The sequence below is a fragment of the Primulina tabacum genome, chromosome 11, assembly GCF_025594145.1.
Source record: "Primulina tabacum isolate GXHZ01 chromosome 11, ASM2559414v2, whole genome shotgun sequence".
NCBI classification, from domain to species: Eukaryota; Viridiplantae; Streptophyta; class Magnoliopsida; order Lamiales; family Gesneriaceae; genus Primulina; species Primulina tabacum.
Window position 1 is genome coordinate 6,318,233 of NC_134560.1, and position 20,752 is coordinate 6,338,984.

Consider the following 20,752-nt stretch of genomic DNA (forward strand, 5'->3'; position numbering starts at 1 on the left):
CCTCCCTATTCAGCACTTGCAAAGCAGTTAATTATATATTTTTAACTAAGGATATAGAGAATTGTTTCTCAGTTAAACAGCTAAGATAGAATTTGTATCGTCAATTCCATATCCAACAATTTGGCTGTTCCACAGTTTTTCTGGTTCTATACCTTTCTTTGCCTCTGCTGAATTTTTGACTGATACAATCTATTCACATTTCAACCTTGACAAGATGGAACTATTGAACCGAACTAGCCATTCTCATTCCGTTTCATCCATTCCCATGCAATCTATTCCTACTCCAATTGGTTTACTAGTAATGCGACCATTCCAAAAGGCAAATTCAACTAGAGAAACACTGAATGCCTCATTGTTTCAACTCTGGAGGAGTGATGATTAATTATAATACCACAACATAGGCACATTTCTTCTCATACACGAGCAATAAACCTAAGGTATATGGGCTAGAACTCGAGAGAGAGACTGAGGAAAAGCGGTGTAAGAGATCACTCTCGACGAAGCACTGTTTGATTCCACCTTCAATCTGCCAACCCAAGAACTCTCTGATATTTCACAACTCTCTCAATTGGTTATATCTGTGAAGAACTGGGAAATCACGATAAAAGAATTGATCAGCATCTTCCAACTGCGCCCATGATAGATCTTCGCGATGTTAATTCTATCCATGAAGAACTGGGAAAAGCCTGCAGGGAATGGGTGCCTTTCAAGTGATCAATCACGGGGTTCCACTTGAAATGCTGGATGGAGTGGATGAGGGTGGACCGTTCTTTTTTGAGGATTGTACTGTGGATCAAAAGCTCGGTTACGCATGAGACACCAATTCCCCTGCTTCTGAGGGCTACGGCAGCCGATTACTAGTTTCAGCTAATGATACAGTTTTGGATTGGAGGGATTATTTTGATCACCATACTTTACCTCTATCCCGCCGCAATGCATCCAAGTGGCCACATTTTTCATCTGATTACAGGTGAACTTTTCTCTCTCTATCGCATTAAGGTTACCCCTGAGTTCATAACCCGGTCATTTTTATTGGTTATACGAAATGACCGAGTATAAGAACTCATGTACAGAAAAAGAGCATCCTATTACAGTGAGCAGATACACATTCTCGCTCAAAAACTACTCGGTTTGATTGGTGAAAGCCTAGGCTTGTCATTTTCATCAATTAAAGATGCTATTGGTGAATTCTACCAAAACATCACTGTTAGCTACTACCCTCCTTGCCCTCAACCCGAACTTACTCTTGGATTACAGTCACATTCTGATATCGGTGCGATCACACTTATCATCCAAGATGATGTTGGTGGCCTTGAGATCTTGAAAAATGGAGAATGGATACCCATGAATCCAGTACCTCATGCCATATTAGTTATTTTGGCTGACCAAACTGAGGTACTCTTCATTGTCATTGGTTTTATCTCAAGAGTCTTTTTTCTTTTTTTCAAGAGTCTTTGAGCATCTGCTATAAGTAAATTCATATATTTTTGTTGTCACCTGCAGTTCTTTTAAATCTCAAATGTTGAACATACAATTAATCTGATTGTACATATGTGGTGCGTGAGGGAAGTTCAATTGCTCAAATAAATTAGAAGGGTATCATGTTACCAAGTGATATAATCGAGCATGTAGTTTTGGATTTGTCACAACATGGATGTTTGAATGGGCGGACGGACCGCTGTGACACCCATTACATTTGTACTTTATTCGTTTCCCATGACCACCTTACATCACTTTTCCATTCATCAAGCATAGAACTGGCGAACATGAATATATATATATATATATATATATATATATATATACAGTATACTCTGGGCATGCATGTACATTTGCATATCCATATTCACTGATTGTGCTCATTGTGGAAGCATTTTATACAAAGTAGATTTAGGAGTTAGATTCAATTGACCTTTGGGTTTTGCTTATCTTCTACCATGCAAGTTTTGGTGCGATTTTGAAAGTTTTTTCAAGTTAAAATGGTATAGTATATATAGTACATAAACATTCTCAATGCAATCATTAGTACCTTGTATTTGATATCTACTTTCTTGTTTCTTTACCTATCATATCTGCTGCATTAACATATAAAGAATGTGTGAGCGCGTAAACAATTATATTCAAAAAAGTTTAAAATTTTAATTCATTTTCTTTGAATTAGAACCATGTCTTCTGCTTTCAGATTATAACGAATGGAGAATATAAAAGCGCTGTCCACCGGGCTATAACAACAAATTCCAGAAAAGCACGTCTATCTGTTTCCTCGTTTCACGACCCTGTGAAAACCAAGATTATATGGCCCGCTTTTGAGCCGCCTAAGTACCATCAAGTGGTTTATGGAGACTACTATTCAACATGGTACACTAAAGGGCCGGAAGGAAAGCGAAATATCGACACACTTCGGCTATAATGAGGATTTTCACTCGGCAGATGTGGTGTCTGCCCATTTCTTTATTTATTTCAAGTTTCAGTAATAGATTATGAGTTCTGCAGCTCTATCTTCAAATCATATGTTACACCGTTTGTAAGAACTGACAATTGCAACGATGTATGGGGGTATATTCAATCTAGGAAATTTAATTACTTTTGATGACTTTCATGGATTTTAGAAATCTTGAGGTATTCAACATGGATTTTTGTAGGGTATCCAAATTAGGATTTGTAGAGTTGTTAAAAGTAAAGTGGTATTCAAATTTGATTTTTGAAGACTCTATGAAAATCTATAAGTATCCAAAATTTCCATAGATTTTCCATGATTCTTATAGATTTCTTTATGTACAAAATTTAAAACACTAGGTACAACAATTAGAAATAAAAAATTATCTTCTACTCACCATAGAGATTTTGGTAGACTTTTATCAACAAATTTTTGCACCCCATATCGGCGGTCGCTCTTCTTCCTCCTGCACAATTTCCTTCAAAGGTACCTTCTTCAGTCACGATTTTTTTTTTGTTGTTGTACAAATTCAAGTTGACTTCTCAATTATTATGGTGTTTCATTTTTCTTTTTTCCTTGTCAACTTGATCATGATTATTTATCATAAATCTATATAATTTCACGATTTTGTCTACACATTCACACAAATCCTATTGAGAATAATTCGATGCACACAAACCTAATTTCACAATTGTATCAAATGTCTCACTACATTAATAATATTGTTATTTAATATCATGTTTTTAATATATGTATATTGCATCGTTTTAGGTTTGTTATGAGTATAATCAATAATTTGCAAGTATTTTATTAATTTGTAAGTATTTTATTATTATTTAAATATCATATTTTTAGTATATGTATATTGCACAGTTTTAGGTTTGAATGAATATAATTAATAGTCTGTAAGTTTTTTTTATTATTTAAATATTATGTTTTCAATATGCGTATATTGCATAGTTTTAGGTTTGTTATGGATTATAGAATGTTAATAAAATTTGTTGTGAGTTGTTCTTGAGATTTTATCTTATGCATATTCAAGTAATACTATCAATGAGAGATTCACGAGAAAAATATAATGTGTGGACGATTGAAGAGAGCAATGAATTGCTAAAAATTATGGTTGATGCTGCCATGAGATGATGGCGTGATAAGAATGGAGTATTTAGCAAAAAAACTGTAGAAAAGAAAATACTTCCCGCTCTGAACGACAAGATTGGGTGTGCAAAAACTATTACACAATATCAAAGTCGTCTAAAGTGGTTCAAAGGAAGATACAACAGTTATTGTAAGCTTATGCGTCATAACTCTGGTTTTGGATGGGATCCTGAGACAAAGAAATTCACAGCTAATGACGAAGTATGAGAAGATTATTTTAAGGTGAGAGTCTTCGAGTTTAAAAAAATAAAATTTATATTTACAATTAGATTTATAACTAGCTTAACACTTGATGTTATTTTTTGCTCTTTACCAGTCTCACCCTAAACATGAACACTATCGGACATACACTTTTGAGGATTATGAAGACCTGAGAATTGTGGTTGGGACTGGAACTGCTACAGGAAAACACTCAATTGGAGTAGGAGATGACACTGATGCAAGAAAATTTGAGATAGAAGAAAATAGGGGAACTAGTTTAATAGACGATTATGTGTTTGATCACAACATTGGTGAATATTTCGTGCAAAGCGACGGACAAGAATCTTCGTATCACCAATGTTGTGATCAAACACATAATCGTCTATTAAACTAGTTCCCCTATTTTCTTCTATCTCAAATTTTCTTGCATCAGTGTCATCTCCTACTCCAATTGAGTGTTTTCCTGTAGCAGTTCCAGTCCCAACCACAATTCTCAGGTCTTCATAATCCTCAACCTCCATTTTTCGAGGACTCTATTTCACCATTACCCTCTCAGCCCATAAGTTCAGAGGTTCCAGCAACAACTAGGAAACGGGATAAGACCGAGTTTGAAGCAAAATCAAACACATTCAAAAGTATTGACCCAAATGCTATGCATGAGTTCTCCCATAGTCTTGAGAAGGTGGTTTCTAAGATAGAATCAATAGGGAATGCAGGTGACACTTGTTGGGATGCTATCAAGGAGGTCCCAAATTTGGATAATCGTACTCGATATAAGGTGCTTGATTTACTCAATACCAGATCAAAAAAGATGGATTTCTTGAAAATGACCATTGAAGAGCGTTCGGGATGGATATATTATAAATTGAATGAATGGGTATGTTTTGAAACACAATTCTTAAATAGTTACCTTATGTTAAAAATTCTATTCGCATTGTTTCGAATTGTTTTTCTATTATTGATCTAGTAGAAAACTCTTGAATTTTGGATGATTTATATAAGTTTTTTGTTGTTTCTTGAACATATCTTGTTTGATACATGGAATGGTTTTTAATAAATTTATAGATTTTCTTTTATTTTAATTATCTGTTTGATATCAGGTAGTTTATTTAAATGTCAAATATCAACGTCGATGAAGTAGAAGAACAAATGGAAGAAGATGAATTTGAAGAAGAATTACACGAAACTATTAGGTTTTTGTTAGTTGAAGTTCGTGGGAGCCTCTATACTTTTACTAAGCATATAGCTAACATGAATTGTGAACGTGTCCATCGTCCTTTAAATAGACGACCAATAACTTCAAGGGGATACGATTATATTCATGAAATATTAAAAGAAGATCCAACAAATTTTCGAGAGATTTATAGAATGTACCCCGATGTATTTTTAAAATTGTGCAACATCTTTAGAGAGAAAACACATTTACAAGATACAAGATACATTTGTATTGAAGAAATGCTTGCCGTATTTTTACTCGTTGTTGGTCATAATACCCGATATTGCTTAATTCGTAAAACCTTTGAACGATCACACTACAATACAAGCCAAAATTTCAACAAGGTGTTGAAAGCATTAAATAGCATTGCAGCAGATATGATGGTCAAACCTGGATCTGCAGTGCCCGAAAAAATAAGAGAGAGTACAAGATTTTATCCTTATTTCAAAGTAAGTAATGAAATTCTTTTTGTTGTTTTTGTTATTGATGTTGTTGTAATTATTATTATTATATTGTTGTTATAGGATTGCATTGGAGCTATTGATGGCACTCATATTCCTGCCACGATGTTTGGGCATGATACTAATAGTTATCGTAATCGTCATGGGACGATTTCTCAAAATGTTTTAGCAGCATGTAACTTTGATTTAGAATTCATATATGTGCTCAGTGGATGGGAGGGATCTGCACATGATTCAAACGTATTGACAGATGCTTTATCAAGAAATAACGGGCTTAAAGTGACACAAGGTTATTTTTTTAATGCTACTAGCTTATTTAATTTTTTTATTTTTTAGGATTATATATTCTATACATTAGTTACTTGATCCTACAAAATATGGTTTGATAGGTAAATTCTTTTTAGTGGACGGTGGATATCCAAATCGACGTCAATTCTTGGCTCTTTTTCGTGGTGCGCGTTATCATCTCCAAGATTTCACTGGCCAAGGTAGCCACCCTAAAGATGCAAAAGAGTTGTTCAATCTTCGTCATGCTTCTTTGAGGAACGTAATTGAAAGGTTATTTGGCATATTTAAATCGCGGTTCAAATTATTCAAAACTGCTCCTCCGTTTAAATATACAACACAGACAGAGATTGTATTGGCTTGTGCTAGATTACACAATTTTCTTCGCAAGGAGTGTCGTTCTGATGAATTTTCAGTTGAAACCGAGATTGAAGTTCCACCATCTTCATCAGAACAAGTTTACGAAGATGACAACTTTGGTGAATTATTCGATACACAAGCACAACAACGGAAAAATGCTAATGCATGGAGAGATGCTATAGCAAATCAAATGTGGAGCGATGTTGATCATATTGTCAATATAAGTTAGATTTTATTTCATAAACTACTGTTGAAATTTTATCAAATTGTCATACTATTTTGATTTTTTAATCTAATATTCACAAAAAGAAATTGTTATATATTCTAAATTTTTTGATTAATTAATAATTTATGTTGAATTGGTTAGGATCGAGAAGTTCAATTTTGAGTTCTAAATTGACTAGTGATTCATTATTTGTTTTCACAAATAAAATCTATTTACATTTTAAATAAATTTTATTTACATTAATAATAATAATAATAATATTTCAAATGAAGAGTCTAGATTGAATATACCCCCATAAAAATATTACAAGAGTCATGGATTTTCATATGAAAAAGTTAACAGAAGTCTACAAAAGTCTTGCAAAAAGTCTACAGGAGTCTATGGAATTCTGTTTAGAAATCTGTGAGATTCTACAAATGTCTGTCAAATCCACAAAAGTCTCTTATTAAAAAAAGTCATTAAAAGTCGTTAAATCTCTAGGTTGAATACACCCATGGTAGAATAAATGAGAAATCGATATGAAAAATTTTGTATTGTGGAGGGGTGTTCATCAGTCAGTCCGGTTTTCAGTTTTTTATTTTAGAATTATATAATCCGATATTCGAACCGTTTTTCTTGGAATCGGTGTGGTTTTTACCAAAATAGTTTGGTTATTTCGATTTGTTAATTCAATTTTAGTACAATTATTTAAAATAATAATATACATTTATTATAAAATATAATATGTTATTTTTTACCCTAATTTTTAGTAAAATATTTAAATATAAAGTCTAAATGAATTTTATAAACAACAATCAACTAAAAATTATTCAAAATATTCTTCATTCGCTAAATATAATCTGGTATATATTGTAACGTACCGAACTTTTACTACTTAAAATTTGCGAAAAAATTAAAAATTTCTTAAATAAGAAATGAACCTTCAAAATTCGATAAAAGAAATTGTTCATCTCAACAACTGTTGTAACAAAAGATCTCAAAGTAAAGTTTGCCAAAAATATTTGCTTAAAATCTCAGTAACATAAATCAGAGTACTTTTAAACATTTCATAAACTCTTAAAAATTGGGCGGTCCTCGGGTCTAGCCTCATGCTTAGTCCAAGCCAGCACCTTGGTCCCCATCTCTCGTCTCCTCAAATGCATCCTCACCTGCATCGATTAAGTCTAGTGAGTCTAAAGACTCAACACGTATAAACTGGAAGTAACGAGTAATACATAATAAAACCACACGCAACTTTAAAATAGGGCGTACATACATGAACTTGAACTTGCGCTTAAACTTGAACTTGCATACGTACATACATAGACGTGCCATGAACATAAAACTTTCTTAAACATGTTTGCATACTTGAACATACTTGAACATACATAACTTCATCATTTTGCGTAGAGGCATGTTTCAAAGCAAGTGACCCATACATAATACGCCTGATCAGACTAAACCACAGTATTGGGCTGACAGGGACGAATCCACTGCCACATACATAAGATCACCGTTCATGCTTTAACGGGTGGATTGGTCCCCGTTCATGCTTTAACGCTTTCCAATCCTGATCTAAACCCGTTCATGCTTTAACGGGGTGGAGAGGTCCTCGGTCACGTTCACCGACTTCCAAACACATTCATAATTTGGTCACAAGACATTTAGCATACCTCAAAAACATGAAAATATTTTCCTTTGCACGTCGAACATACTTACTTGGCGTTGAGGGATTCGTTGGATCTCGCTTGGGGCCGCTGCTGCACATACTAACATGAGTTTGAAATACTTAACTTGCATAACTTAGACTTAGGTACTCGAGCTCACCACCGAAGTGAATAAGTAGATTATGACATTTTAGTTCCCTCGGGACTTGACCTCTTTTAATCATCGTACTAATCATTATCTTAAATCCCAAAACAAAACCTGCGGTGAAGTCTAAATTTTTTTCCAAAATATGAACCGTGTAGGTTCGCAAAAGAAATGCTCGAAAAGAAGTGAGGACACGGACCCCGTGCTAGGGTCCGTCTAGGGGTCCGTGTAGGCTCGCAAATTTGACATTTCCAAAGAAACAAAGGCACGGACCCCGTGTCAGGGTCCAGGGAAGGGTCCGTCTAGGCTCGTTTTACTGACACTAAGGAGGAAACAAGGGCACTGACCCCGTGCCATGGTCCGTCGAGGGGTCTGTGTAGGCTTGGTAAAAGTAAACCAACGAAAAAATCGTGTATTCAAAGCTTATTTCTCTTAACTCTATCATCTCGACCATAAATCGACACCTCAAGATCCCTCCTAGGACCCTATAACCTCGAATCCAAACCCGTACAACCACCCCAAAACAACGACATCCACCCTACGACACAATACAACTCAAAAACACGGAAATTAATCCCAAATGGTTTCCTACGGCTTCTACTGAATTCAAGTGCCTATCGATACTATCCGGCATACCAAATACCAACCCAACATCATACTAAGCATACCTATACGCAGCAACGATCACCCGTCGATCTCCAATGAAGCCTGCAACAATAAAACTTCAAGAACGCTTCAATACATAATTTTCTGAAAAATGCAGTTTGAGCAGTCCCACGAAAAACGCCATAACTCACTCAATTTTTATCCAAATATTTCAAATTTTATATCAAATCGAAGGTATCAAAAAGTTCTACAATTTTTATGTTGAAAGTTTTCTCAAAATCACGACCGAAAAATCGCAGTTTTTGAAAAGACAGCAAAAACGTGATTTGTGATCCAAAATCTGTTTCAAAATTGATCCAAACATCATTGCTCAAACTTCTACACATCACACATGTATTTTTACGCATAAATAACGACACAACGCATAATATGACGAGATCTATGCAGAAATAACAGAATATACGTGCCTTATGTTGATTAGAAATACCGATATGACGATACCGACGCGGGAAGGATGCGAGAGACGATCCGGGACGAACGTGGCACTAAATTCCTCGAAGAAAACTCAAAGAAATGCGCTGGAAAAGTGCAGAGGAGTGGGTGGATGCTCTTGGGAAGGAGAACCCTAGGTTTTCTCTTTTCAAAAATATGAATGAATGGATGTGTATGTGTGTGTTGTGTGATATACGTGTGTATGTGTGTGTGTAAAGTGTGTGTGCGTGTGTTAGAAATAATTAGGGAATGATTTCGCTTAATTATACCATTAACCATGCTAATCAAAATACTAATTAAAATGTTAACTCAATTAACAAATTAATTAAAATACTATCCATACTAACCTTTAAATGAAATCCCTTAATTAAAATAAAGAGCACAAGAACTAAATCTCTAAAAGGTTTTAAAATCTTAAAATCACCCAATAAATAAGTTAGGCTTTAAAATACTAATACTTCATAAATTAATTAAAATGCCTCATCCTTAACTTAAAATAAAATACCGCATTTAAAAATTGTCCACAATCGTCACCGGTCTCCCTTTCCTCGATCCCGCATCGAATAATCGCCTGAAATATGAAACTCGATAAAACAATTAACGTGCATCACATAAACCTTAAAAAAATATGCAATTTACTAAATCATGTATCACTAAAAATCATTTTAAACTTAAATAAAAAATTTAGCAATTAAATAAATGCATGGGTTATACGTGTACTGAATTTGGGCATATATAATCTGAAACCGTTAGACATATATAATCCGAAACCTGAACCAAATAAAATTCGCTTTTAACATTTATATCCAAATTACAAAATTCGTCTTTCAGTTTCTAATTTTTTCGATTTGGATTTTTCGGTTTTATTCGATGTTTGAACACCTCTAATTGTGAGTGCCAGTGTCTTTTTCTACTGCCCCTGTCCATTTTTTTTTTTTGCTACGTTTGATGCTGCATCCTTTGCTATATCACATGAGCGTGGCAAATCTACTCAGTATACAAGAGAAGTAGAAAATGTGGCAACAAGTGTAATGGTACGCTTCTAATCTTCTGTTATACATATGATACTATTGTGATTGGAAATGCATCGTGAACTTACCACAAATTTAATATGTGTATCTTATTCTAGAACATTTGACAAGCATCGAAATGTGGCTTGGATTTGACACAGAAGACTAGCAAAAGTAAAGATTGGCTGTCACAAAAAAACCATGTAATAAAAGATTCAAGATTTTTGTCGACTAACAGTTGGACAAGTTATACCTTTCTTCACTGCATCACATACCGAGAAATACTTATCTTTCATATCAAGAAAATCAGTATCATCTTTACTAAATTCCCTTGAGTTATACTCCACCTTTGCTCCTCTATATATAACAATCCCGAAAACCTCCACAAAATAATCTCATACATAGATAATTCCTCCAAGTCCCAACATGGCTCAAGAATCACCGAGTTTTGAACAAGGGATCCGTGAGTTGATCTCGTCTCTTACGAGTCATCTATCCAATATACAACACACAAATAAAAAAGGAGGAGATTCAAGTATTGAGAAGAAAGAAGAAATCGAAAATGGAGTTGGGATCATCACATTGACCGGAAGCAATGTCGGAGCCACCATGCGTCGTAGTAACGGTACTGGGGCAGAGGAAAACCCTGTGCCTCAAGATGGAGAAGGAGAAGAGCTCACTGCATTTGTAAATGGTAACTTTCAGGCCATCAACAACTCAATCATGTTGGATGGAAGTTACTCAACAAATGATCCAGGTGTTCATTTGAAAATCATCGATTTTTTGAAACATGATGACTCTGACAAAAGTGGAAAGTACAAGGGTAGCTTGTCAAGTGAACAAACTGCGTAATATGTGATCATTTTATATGTAACATGAGCTACCAGCGACTTGTTTACAACTGGATTATGAAAATAAATTGGATTTACATAAATTATATCCGAGTTCATGTTAGGTTATAATCTTGGTGTCTCATCTCTAAAGACTTGCTTATTGGGTTATAAACTCCATTAAGCTTACTCTTGATTATAAGTTTTAATATTCTATGTTTGACATTTGTAATTGTCGACCTTTTGAGAAGCCGACGTTTGAGACGATCACTCTAGATGAGTTTCACACGTCTTTCAGTATTCAGTGCATGCATCATGCACCTTACTCCATCCTATAGTTATGTTTTTTTTCTTCTTTTTTTTTTTACACAATTGTCAACGCTGATTCAATAATAACATTTTACTAGGTCCTTCCGCTACATCGATTCTCAACGAGAGTACCAATGTTATGTTATAAACTCAAGAAGTATTAGGCCTAATTCTAGAATTTGATTTTATATAGTAATTTCTAATGGCTTTTAAAACCTTATAAATTTCACAATGCCCCTGCATGGTTAAGTCTATGACATAGCTACAGATCTCCGATGCTATAATTGTAAGATATTTTTTTCAAAAAAAAAATTTATAAGAATACTCATCATAGATTGTATCACGTATCTGGTCATCAACATTGTGCACGATCTCGTAGCTGGAGAACTATATCATAGTCACTCTTCTCTCGGAATTATAAGGTACCATGTTAAACAGATACTATATGTGCTTCAACCATCCTTCGGCGCGCTCGCTTACTTGATTCCCAAAAAATTTTGCTTGATGCATGTTTTGAAATCCCTACATTGTCATTTAATTTCAACCAGCCTTCATCCTTTCCTCCGACGTTTTGTGCCCCCTAAACTTGTGTCCAGAGACGGATCCAGGAATAAAAGTTGGGGGGGCTTGAAGTCAATATGATAAGTTATATATTATTAAAAAAAATTACATTATATCGTTCAACGAAGTTGTGCCCTACGAGATTTTAAAACATAAAATTCATCAATAATAGAATTTACATCAATATGTTTAGCTAAATCTCGTTCAATATAGAGTGTCAAACAATCGGCAAGAAAGTCATCCTCCATTTTATTGCGAAGTGCCGTCTTCACATGCTTCATTGCTGAAAAAGCCCGCTCAGTAGTGGCAGTAGACACAGGTAATGTCAAAACAAGATGAATCAATCTAGTCAACATAACATAAACACTTGACCGTCCACTCTCGGTCAATTGCTGACACAACTCAACAAGTGTAGAAACCTTTAAATTCTGCATCACATCAAGTTTATAATGTATCAATTCATACTCCAAAGCAACAATTTCTTGATCTGTGAAATCTCCAGGATAAAACTTCTTCGCAAGCTTGCAAATATCATCACTGTTAAATGAGTCAAATGAATTTTTAGGATCCAATGCCAAGATATTAGATGAATTAACATCATTCAGGAAAAGAAAACAATAGAAACAATATGTCTTATTTGTTGAAGGCGAATACTCCAACCAATAAAATTTCTGAAACCATTTTTTCTGAAAACGACGATTCTGGCTTCCAAATTTTGTACCTGGATACTCCAACATATCTGGTTGATAAGGCCCCATATTTAGATATGAACGTCTTATCTCATCTCGTACATTAACATGATATTCACATATCTGTTTTCTTTTTCCCGGATCTCGTTCAATAAAAGTAGACGAAGACTGATGATCGTCTCTAGGAGAGGAACATGAAGGAATTTGGATATTGGGAAATAGAAGACTTTCACTGGATTGATGTTGCATTGTAAGGACCGTAGGAATTGAAGTATCTTCACTAGCTTGACGATCTCTCTTCTTAAAGAAAGAGGATATCAATGTTTTTCCTTTCTTTGCAGCAGATTGATATTCCATTTTGAAATAGTTCAATTTATAATCCTAAACAAGAATAAAATAATTATTAAACAAATAAACAAGTAATAGTCAATCAACAACTCAACAACAAACAATCAAGAAACCACAAATCACACACAGAGAAGCTATAAAAAACAAAATAAAAAATGTATAGCTGATTCTTACCTGGATTGTTGCCTTGCCGATGAGCAATTTGATTTCTTCGGGAGTCCGCAATTCTATTCTGTCGCTAAAGGGCTTGGGACTTGGGAGAGAAATTTTGTAGAATTGAGGTGGGGCGGATCAGAGGATATGTGATGAATTTGGTCTCATCCTTGTAAATGGACGGGACTTGATTGGACTAAGACATTGATTAGCGACGGTTTTTGAAACAACCGTCGCTATTAGCAACGGTTTTTCAAAAAACAGTCGCTAATAGCGACTGCTATTAGTTTCAAAAACTGAAGAAATAAGGAAAAGAAATGACACAAGCAGAGACGGTTGTATTCTAGGACTGTATTGGGCTGTAGCCCAGGTCCACTTTTTTAATAATTTAGCGACGGTTTTTCAAAAACCGTCGCTAATATTTGCGACGGTTTTAGTAAACCGCCGCCGATGTGGATCGGCGACGGTTTTAATTACACCATCGCTACTAGTGACGGTTTATTCAAACAGTCGCTAAATTATTAAAAAAGTGGACTGGGCTACAGCCCAATACAGCCCTAGAATACAACCGTCTCTGCTTGTGTCATTTCTTTTCCTTATTTCTTCCAATTGCCATCATACAAAATCCAATGTTAAATTCTCAAAAATATTCATCAAGCTCAATATAATCCAAAACATCGAAATAAAACTCAGATGCATAATATACAATATATAAAATTAGAATGTTCTACTGATAAGATTGTGACATTGTACCCACAATGGTCACTACAAAAAAATCAAGTGTTAGCGACAGTTTAGGAAAAATCGTCGCAAACTTTTGCGACAGTTTAAACAAAAACCGTCGCAAATAAAAAATTTGCGACGGTTTTATCAAAATCATAGCAAATGTTAGCGACATTTTATAAAACATCGTTGATTAGCGACAGCTAAATAAAAAGTTCAACGAACCATCGGTAAGGACTGAATTAGGATTATGTAATGAAGGTACTACTTCCTTAAAAATAACCATACTTCGAAAAAGTTCAACGAACCATCGGTAAGGACTCTCTTTCGATCATTTTGTTTTGAATTCAAAAGGAAATAAATTTTCGCCCACGGGTTCGATCTCGACCTTATGCAAAAGTTGTAAAATCCTTGGCATAGGAAATTTTTTTGTATCGCCTCGTTTGCAGGAGGGTTTTATGTCTGATTCATATAAGATAAGATTTTAAAATGTCATTAATTTTATGTAATATTTCCATTTTTATTTATTTTGTAAAACATAAATTTAAATTCTACAAAATATAAATCTGTAATGAATTTTTTTCAATGAAAAATATGTTAATAAATTACTCAATACGTCATAAATAAATTTAAAAAAAAAATAAGGGAGGACTGACCAACAAATTTGGACCCCACTTGCACGTGAGCCATGTTTCTCATATATTTATATAGTTCAAAGTGTATTAAGGTTGTTTAATTTTCAGATTCAATGGCTCCAAAATTTTCTGAAATATAATAATATGATTGATGGGATATTATTATTTTATTTTTATTACCATTAATTAATAATAATCATAGTTTATTTTGATCAGATCCTTGATATCCCAATTTAATATTCTTCTTTTTGTATATTTTTTAACATATATGATTAAGATAAAATAAAAGAAGATGCACCAAAAGGTTAGGATTTTATAAATGAAATAGCATTTCTTGTTTGGATTCTTTTGAGCAAGAAGAATTTCATCAAATATCCATTTTATATAAAAATTCAGGCTTCAAATCTCTTTTCTTTTCTTTTCTTTTTTCAAATCGAATCCATTCTTCTCGACGCGGTCAGATAAGTTCGATTATGAATGCTAACCCTAAAATTTTATTTTTGGTAGATTACAATCTTAAAATATTCATAAAATGTTTTTTTTTTCCTTTTTTTGTGTTTCCATAATCCTTCCCGTTTGAAAACTGTGAAGAAAAAATCAGGGTCTAATACGAAAAATTGAGCTATATGAAGGGTGTAAACACTAAATACCCCCCAGGATCAATTCCCATGTGTGGCGGGTGTTGGACGCATTGTCTTCATCCCTCGGAACAAAATCCAGGTACCAAGTATTTGGTAACACCAAAAGAACTAATGATTCTGTCAAAAAAAAAAAAAAGAGCTAATGATAATTGAGAAAATAGGTGTATTTTAAGATGACGATAAAAACATTTTTACCCCAAAAAATATTGGTAAAATTTAGAGATAATTATATACGATATCTGAGTGAAATTTCGAGATTGTTAAAAACTTTTTAGAAAACGATTTTTCAACTTACTATGTTTTCAATTTTTGAGCACACGTACTTTTGTCCGTAGGTGTTTTTAGGGATATATGTGTTCAAGATTTGGAATCATTAGGAGTTAGTAGATCATTTTTTTTCATGAGATGTTTTCAGTAATATCGAGATTTCACGAAAGTAGTGTATTCAATTAACCCTACGATTTAAATATTTTCCCAAAATTCCAATATTCATTTGATTCATTTTGTGAGTGTAACAATTTCTAGAGTAAACGAAATCAAACCAAGTTAAGTAAAATGTTTTAAATTAATAATTGATGTATCAAATTTTAAGAAATTAACTCAAGAATTCCCTAGATTTTGCAGCCTCTATCTACGGCCATGGCCGGGAAACATGAAAAAATTTGTTCCTCAATTAGCGTGCCTACTCAAATTTAGCAAGAAATTTTCTTGTATGGTCCTTATTTTAATTAAATTGGTCGATACAAACATATATTTATATATATGTATGTATATATATATATATATCTATCTCTGTGTATGTGTAAAGATGGATCTATTATTTTTTTTGTTTTCTAGTCTCCACATGTTCACTAACTGAAATCTTGGGAACGAACTTCTTCGACTTTGCATTCGACAAAAAAAAAACATTAAAAAGTTACGAGGTGTACACATTCACATATTATTTTATTTGAGCACAAAAATTCTTATGAAATGATTCATGAGTTAATTTGTGAGACAGATCTCAAATCTAATTCATAAAAAATTATTAAATTTTATGTCAAATATATTATTTTTTATTGAAATTATGGATTAGGTCGATCCGTTTCACATTTGCCTTTTCTCCTAGGGTGCTCAGTTACGTGCTGTAAGAGTAACCATTTGATGTCAAACAAAGCAGAAGTCATAGAATCACTGTTATTAATTATCAATATTCATAATTTCATGTTTATACACACAATATATATATATGATGTATGCACATATTTGTATATTTTATACTATTTTATTAAATATTTTAAATATGAGCATAATAGTAACAAAAAGTTTAGTATCATTCTCTATTTTGTTTTGAATAGGTCTCTTATGAGATGATTTCACGAATTTTTATATGTGAGACGGGTCAACCCTACCGATATTCACTATAAAAAGTAATATTCTTAATATAAAAAATAATATTTTTTCCATGGATGATCCAAATAAGATATCTGTCTCACAAAATACGTTCCGAGATACCGTCTCATACAAGTTTTTGCCTTTTGTTTTTCTAGTTCAACGTTTGAAAATTGTATATTAGTCTCTTACCAACTTTTATAATTATGGTATGACCTCCTTTAAATATAACTAATTTAGTTAGCAATACGTAATTATTTCAAATCACAGTATGGATTTTTCAAAACTTTTGACAATTATGATAATATTACTCATGTTTGAATATAAATTAAATTAGTTATAAAAAAATTAAAAAAAAAAAAAAAACAAAGCGTGTCGATGATGGCTAATATATTTGATGATTCCACATGTTTATATCCCTGCAATTACTACAACGGCCGGGCCCCTACCCATTTTGCATGTGAAAATTTGTGAAATATTGAATGGGAACAAAAAAAGATGCCCCTTTTACCCCCAACAACGTTTGTAAGTTTGTTAGTCCATAGTCCATACATTTGTAATTTAATATTACACACTAATTATAGATAATAATATGATACAAATTATAAAATAAATAAATTTTAATAGTATATTCGACATTATAAATTTTGAATGGAATCTTTGACATGTTGCATATATTGTTACTCATCAAATAATGATGTCAATGGTATCTAGGTACATGTCAAGCATATCATTTGTGCAATTCAACCAAAAATAACAACTAGAATTAAACAATATTAAATCCCAAACCATATGTTAGCGTGAGTAGGTTCCGTGAGACAAGTCGAAAAGTAATATTTTTTCATAGGTAGAGTCGAGTCAGAGATAGACCTTTATTGGAGTTTTTGTATCGTATTATTTATATATATATATATATATATATATGTGTGTGTGTGTGTGATAATAAAGGTACATTTATATAAATGTAATGGACCTTGTGGAAGGATCCTATTTCAGTCTCCTTATTCACATTCTGTGTAAGCTACTAATTGCTTTTAACATGGAAGAAACATTGTTGGTGAAAGTAGCTCAAGACAAAGTTTCTACTTCCCCCACCGCGGCCTCCACCACCTCCTCCTCCTCCTCCTCCTCCGCTTCGCCATCTTCGATTTCACCTTCCACCTCTTCTACCTCTTCGTTAACTACTGGACCACAAAGCACATTAACGAGCTCGAAAAAGCGTTCAAAATCTCAAAACCTCACAAAGAAAGGGAATCATCAAGATGCCAAGCGGAAGACGAGTAGTGGAAGCATCAAACATCCGACGTATCGCGGTGTCCGGAAGCGGAATTGGGGCAAATGGGTGTGTGAGATCAGGGAGCCCAGGAAGAAATCAAGAATATGGCTCGGGACTTACCAAACCGCCGAGATGGCTGCTCGAGCACACGACGTGGCGGCCTTAGCCATAAAGGGCAAGTCGGCTTGTCTCAATTTCCCACATTTGGCTCATGAGTTTCCCCGCCCGACCTCAACCTTGCCTAAGGACATACAAGCCGCCGCAGCGAAAGCCGCCGCCACAACGTTCCCTGATGAAGTCGAACGAGCCATGCTGGCTAGCTCTCACTCCTCCACGCATTTAGCATTGAATCACAGGCAAGAATCAAGAAACTCGGATTCAACGGCTCATGATGATGATACTTTCTTCGACTTGCCAGATTTATCCCCGGATAGTTATATAGATCATACTGATAAATACTGTTATTATGCTTCTTCATGGAAGATGGCTGGATCCGACATAGGATTCCAGGTTGAAGATCCATTTCCATGGGAGTATTAGAAAAAATTTTAGTCATTACTTCCAAGTTTCCAAGTTTGCACCACACAGTATAACTTTATATTTTTTTTTTCCGATTACAAGATTCGATCTTTTAGAACAAGAACATCATATGACGCGAGTGGTGAACATTGTAAAAAACCAGGGAAAAATGTATTTTTGATCTCATATGTTTGATAACTTTCGATTTTGGTCCTCTTGTTTTGAAATTTAATTCAATCGCAATCATGTATTTCCCTTTTTTTTTCCCAATTTTAGTTGTATCTAATCAAGAATACTGCTTTAACACTATATACATCAGCGTCACTTCGAGAAAATGAGTAAAAAAAAAATTTAAAAACAGCAGACTGAAACGGAAATTTGACAATATAAAATAAAAAAATTGCAGAAAGGAAAATATATAATATCAAAAATGAAATATTTACTATTTTATAACAATATCGTAAAAGTAAAAATTATTTTGAACAGTTTCATACAGATAATATTTCCCCCTTTTCATTCAATTATGAAATAGCTAGCTCGGGTAAGGATGTTGAAATTAAAGTTTGAGACCACGAGATTTTCAAATGCTTACTGTTTTTATTTTAATTTTTTATGCACATTAATTGATAAATTAACCTGCTATTCTACCATGTGCAAGACTTATATATATTAATGGTATTTATTATCAATATTCCACATTATAATTTAATTAATTATTTACAATTAACTCAACCCACCTAAAGTAGCGAGTAGTCATATTTTAACCTCAAAAATATGTAAATTTAACTATTTATTAGACGGTCCAATTATTACACATGAAGCAGGAATCATGATGCAAGAAAGATGTGTATAAGTTGACAAATGCAAAATCGTTAGAGATATATTATTATTATTATTCAATTTTTTGTGTGTGATAAAATATAATAAGTGGTTGGTGACCTTGTCATCACCATCTCCTCTTTAATTCATGGTCTATTTCTTAATGATTTATTCACAAAATTTTTAATATATAGTTGGGTATTATTTACGTATAAATTGAGAGAAAATTTTTATCTATTTGGCCCCAAAGATCTTTGCATACATATGAAAATGTTAAAAGGTTTAATTATATATATTGACTAATAGCTAGAATATATATATAGACTATATAAGCAAAAACTTGTGTGAGACGGTCTCACGGGTCGTATTTTGTGATACAGATCTCTTATTTGGGTCATCCATGAAAAATATTACTTTTTATGTTAAGAGTATTAATTTTTATTGTGAATATCGATAGAGTTGACTCGTCTCACAGATAAAGATTCGTGAGACCGTCTCACAAGAGACCTACTCATATATATATATATATATAGATATATAGATATATATATAAAAGTTGATAACCAATGAGGTCGAGGAGTAGGGGCAAACACGGCGACGGAGAGAGATCCGACGTCGTTTGTTGTATGCCTATACTTATGTAAACATGACGACGGAGAGAGATACGGCAAAGTTCCTTGTATTTGGAAATTTAGAAAGTAAAGGGGGAAAAAAGACTTGGAACTTAAAATGGTCTGATTCTTCGAGATTTGAGAGAATGGTTCACATAGAATAGAGTTGACCTTGGATAAATTACTTCTTACAGCAATGTTAAGTTAATTAGCAACACCAAAATAGGGAAATAATTATGCATTAATTGTCATTTGTTTGACTAATTAATTAACATGATCGACGTATGGAATTATTTGCCCGAGGAATGTCTTGGTGACATGATTGGACGATGGGAAGTCTAACATGTTTTTGTTAGCTTGGTGGCCTTTTTTTTGTGGTTGAAAAAGCTAAGAGGTCTTAATTAATTGCTGTCACACAGTGTTTACGGAAAACATATTTTATTTTTATTTATCGTTTATATTTTATTGATTTGCAAAAATAAAATAAAAAAATCAACGAGAATCTCTGGCCTTGTGGCATTTATTTTTTGATATAATTAGATGGCTAAAAATTAAAATTGAATACTTATTTTTTAAAAAAAAATCAGTATAAAATAAAATTTTTATATATGTAAAATAAATATTGTTTACTAATAATCATTTAAAAAAAATCAGTATAAAATAAAATTTTTATATATGTAAAATAAATATTGTTTACTAATAATCATTTCACTAGGTTTAAAGGGTGGTTTTAGGCTTTTCGCATCGAATTTTGTCTAATACGATTTATTTGATTAATGTGGTTTGTGAACTATTATGTTAGTTAGAAATTTGATTTAGTATACATCGAAAGGTAGCTGCGGTAAGTTATCATGTAATAATAATAATAATAATAATAATAATAATAATTTCCCTAGGTAAAGAATGAGTTGGTACAATTATTAAATATAACTAAAAAATTTACAATTTTTATGGATACAAAATTATTATTAAATAAATACCAATTCATCTCCCTCGTCAACAATTCCTTTCACGATTACAATTT

At 33.2% G+C, this 20,752-nt stretch overlaps 3 protein-coding genes and 1 pseudogene across 3 annotated transcripts; all 4 read left to right on the top strand.

The window, feature by feature from the left end:
- Nucleotides 1-636: 636 nt before the first annotated feature.
- Nucleotides 637-2,602, top strand: LOC142519179 (jasmonate-induced oxygenase 1-like; annotated as a pseudogene).
- Nucleotides 2,603-3,733: 1,131 nt separating this feature from the next.
- LOC142519574 (uncharacterized protein At2g29880-like) lies at nucleotides 3,734-4,777 on the top strand. Its single transcript, XM_075622617.1, has 4 exons — nucleotides 3,734-3,796; nucleotides 3,912-4,107; nucleotides 4,294-4,574; nucleotides 4,703-4,777. Exons 1-4 carry the CDS (start codon nucleotides 3,734-3,736, stop codon nucleotides 4,775-4,777), a joined length of 615 nt encoding a protein of 204 aa, XP_075478732.1.
- A 5,892-nt stretch (nucleotides 4,778-10,669) lies between these two features.
- Nucleotides 10,670-11,095, top strand: LOC142519575 (uncharacterized). Its single transcript, XM_075622618.1, has one exon. The coding sequence runs from the start codon at nucleotides 10,670-10,672 to the stop codon at nucleotides 11,093-11,095; it is 426 nt and encodes a 141-aa protein (XP_075478733.1).
- A 6,386-nt stretch (nucleotides 11,096-17,481) lies between these two features.
- LOC142519509 (ethylene-responsive transcription factor ERF039-like) lies at nucleotides 17,482-18,471 on the top strand. The gene has a single exon (XM_075622546.1). The coding sequence runs from the start codon at nucleotides 17,543-17,545 to the stop codon at nucleotides 18,317-18,319; it is 777 nt and encodes a 258-aa protein (XP_075478661.1). The 5' UTR covers nucleotides 17,482-17,542; the 3' UTR covers nucleotides 18,320-18,471.
- Nucleotides 18,472-20,752: the final 2,281 nt, after the last annotated feature.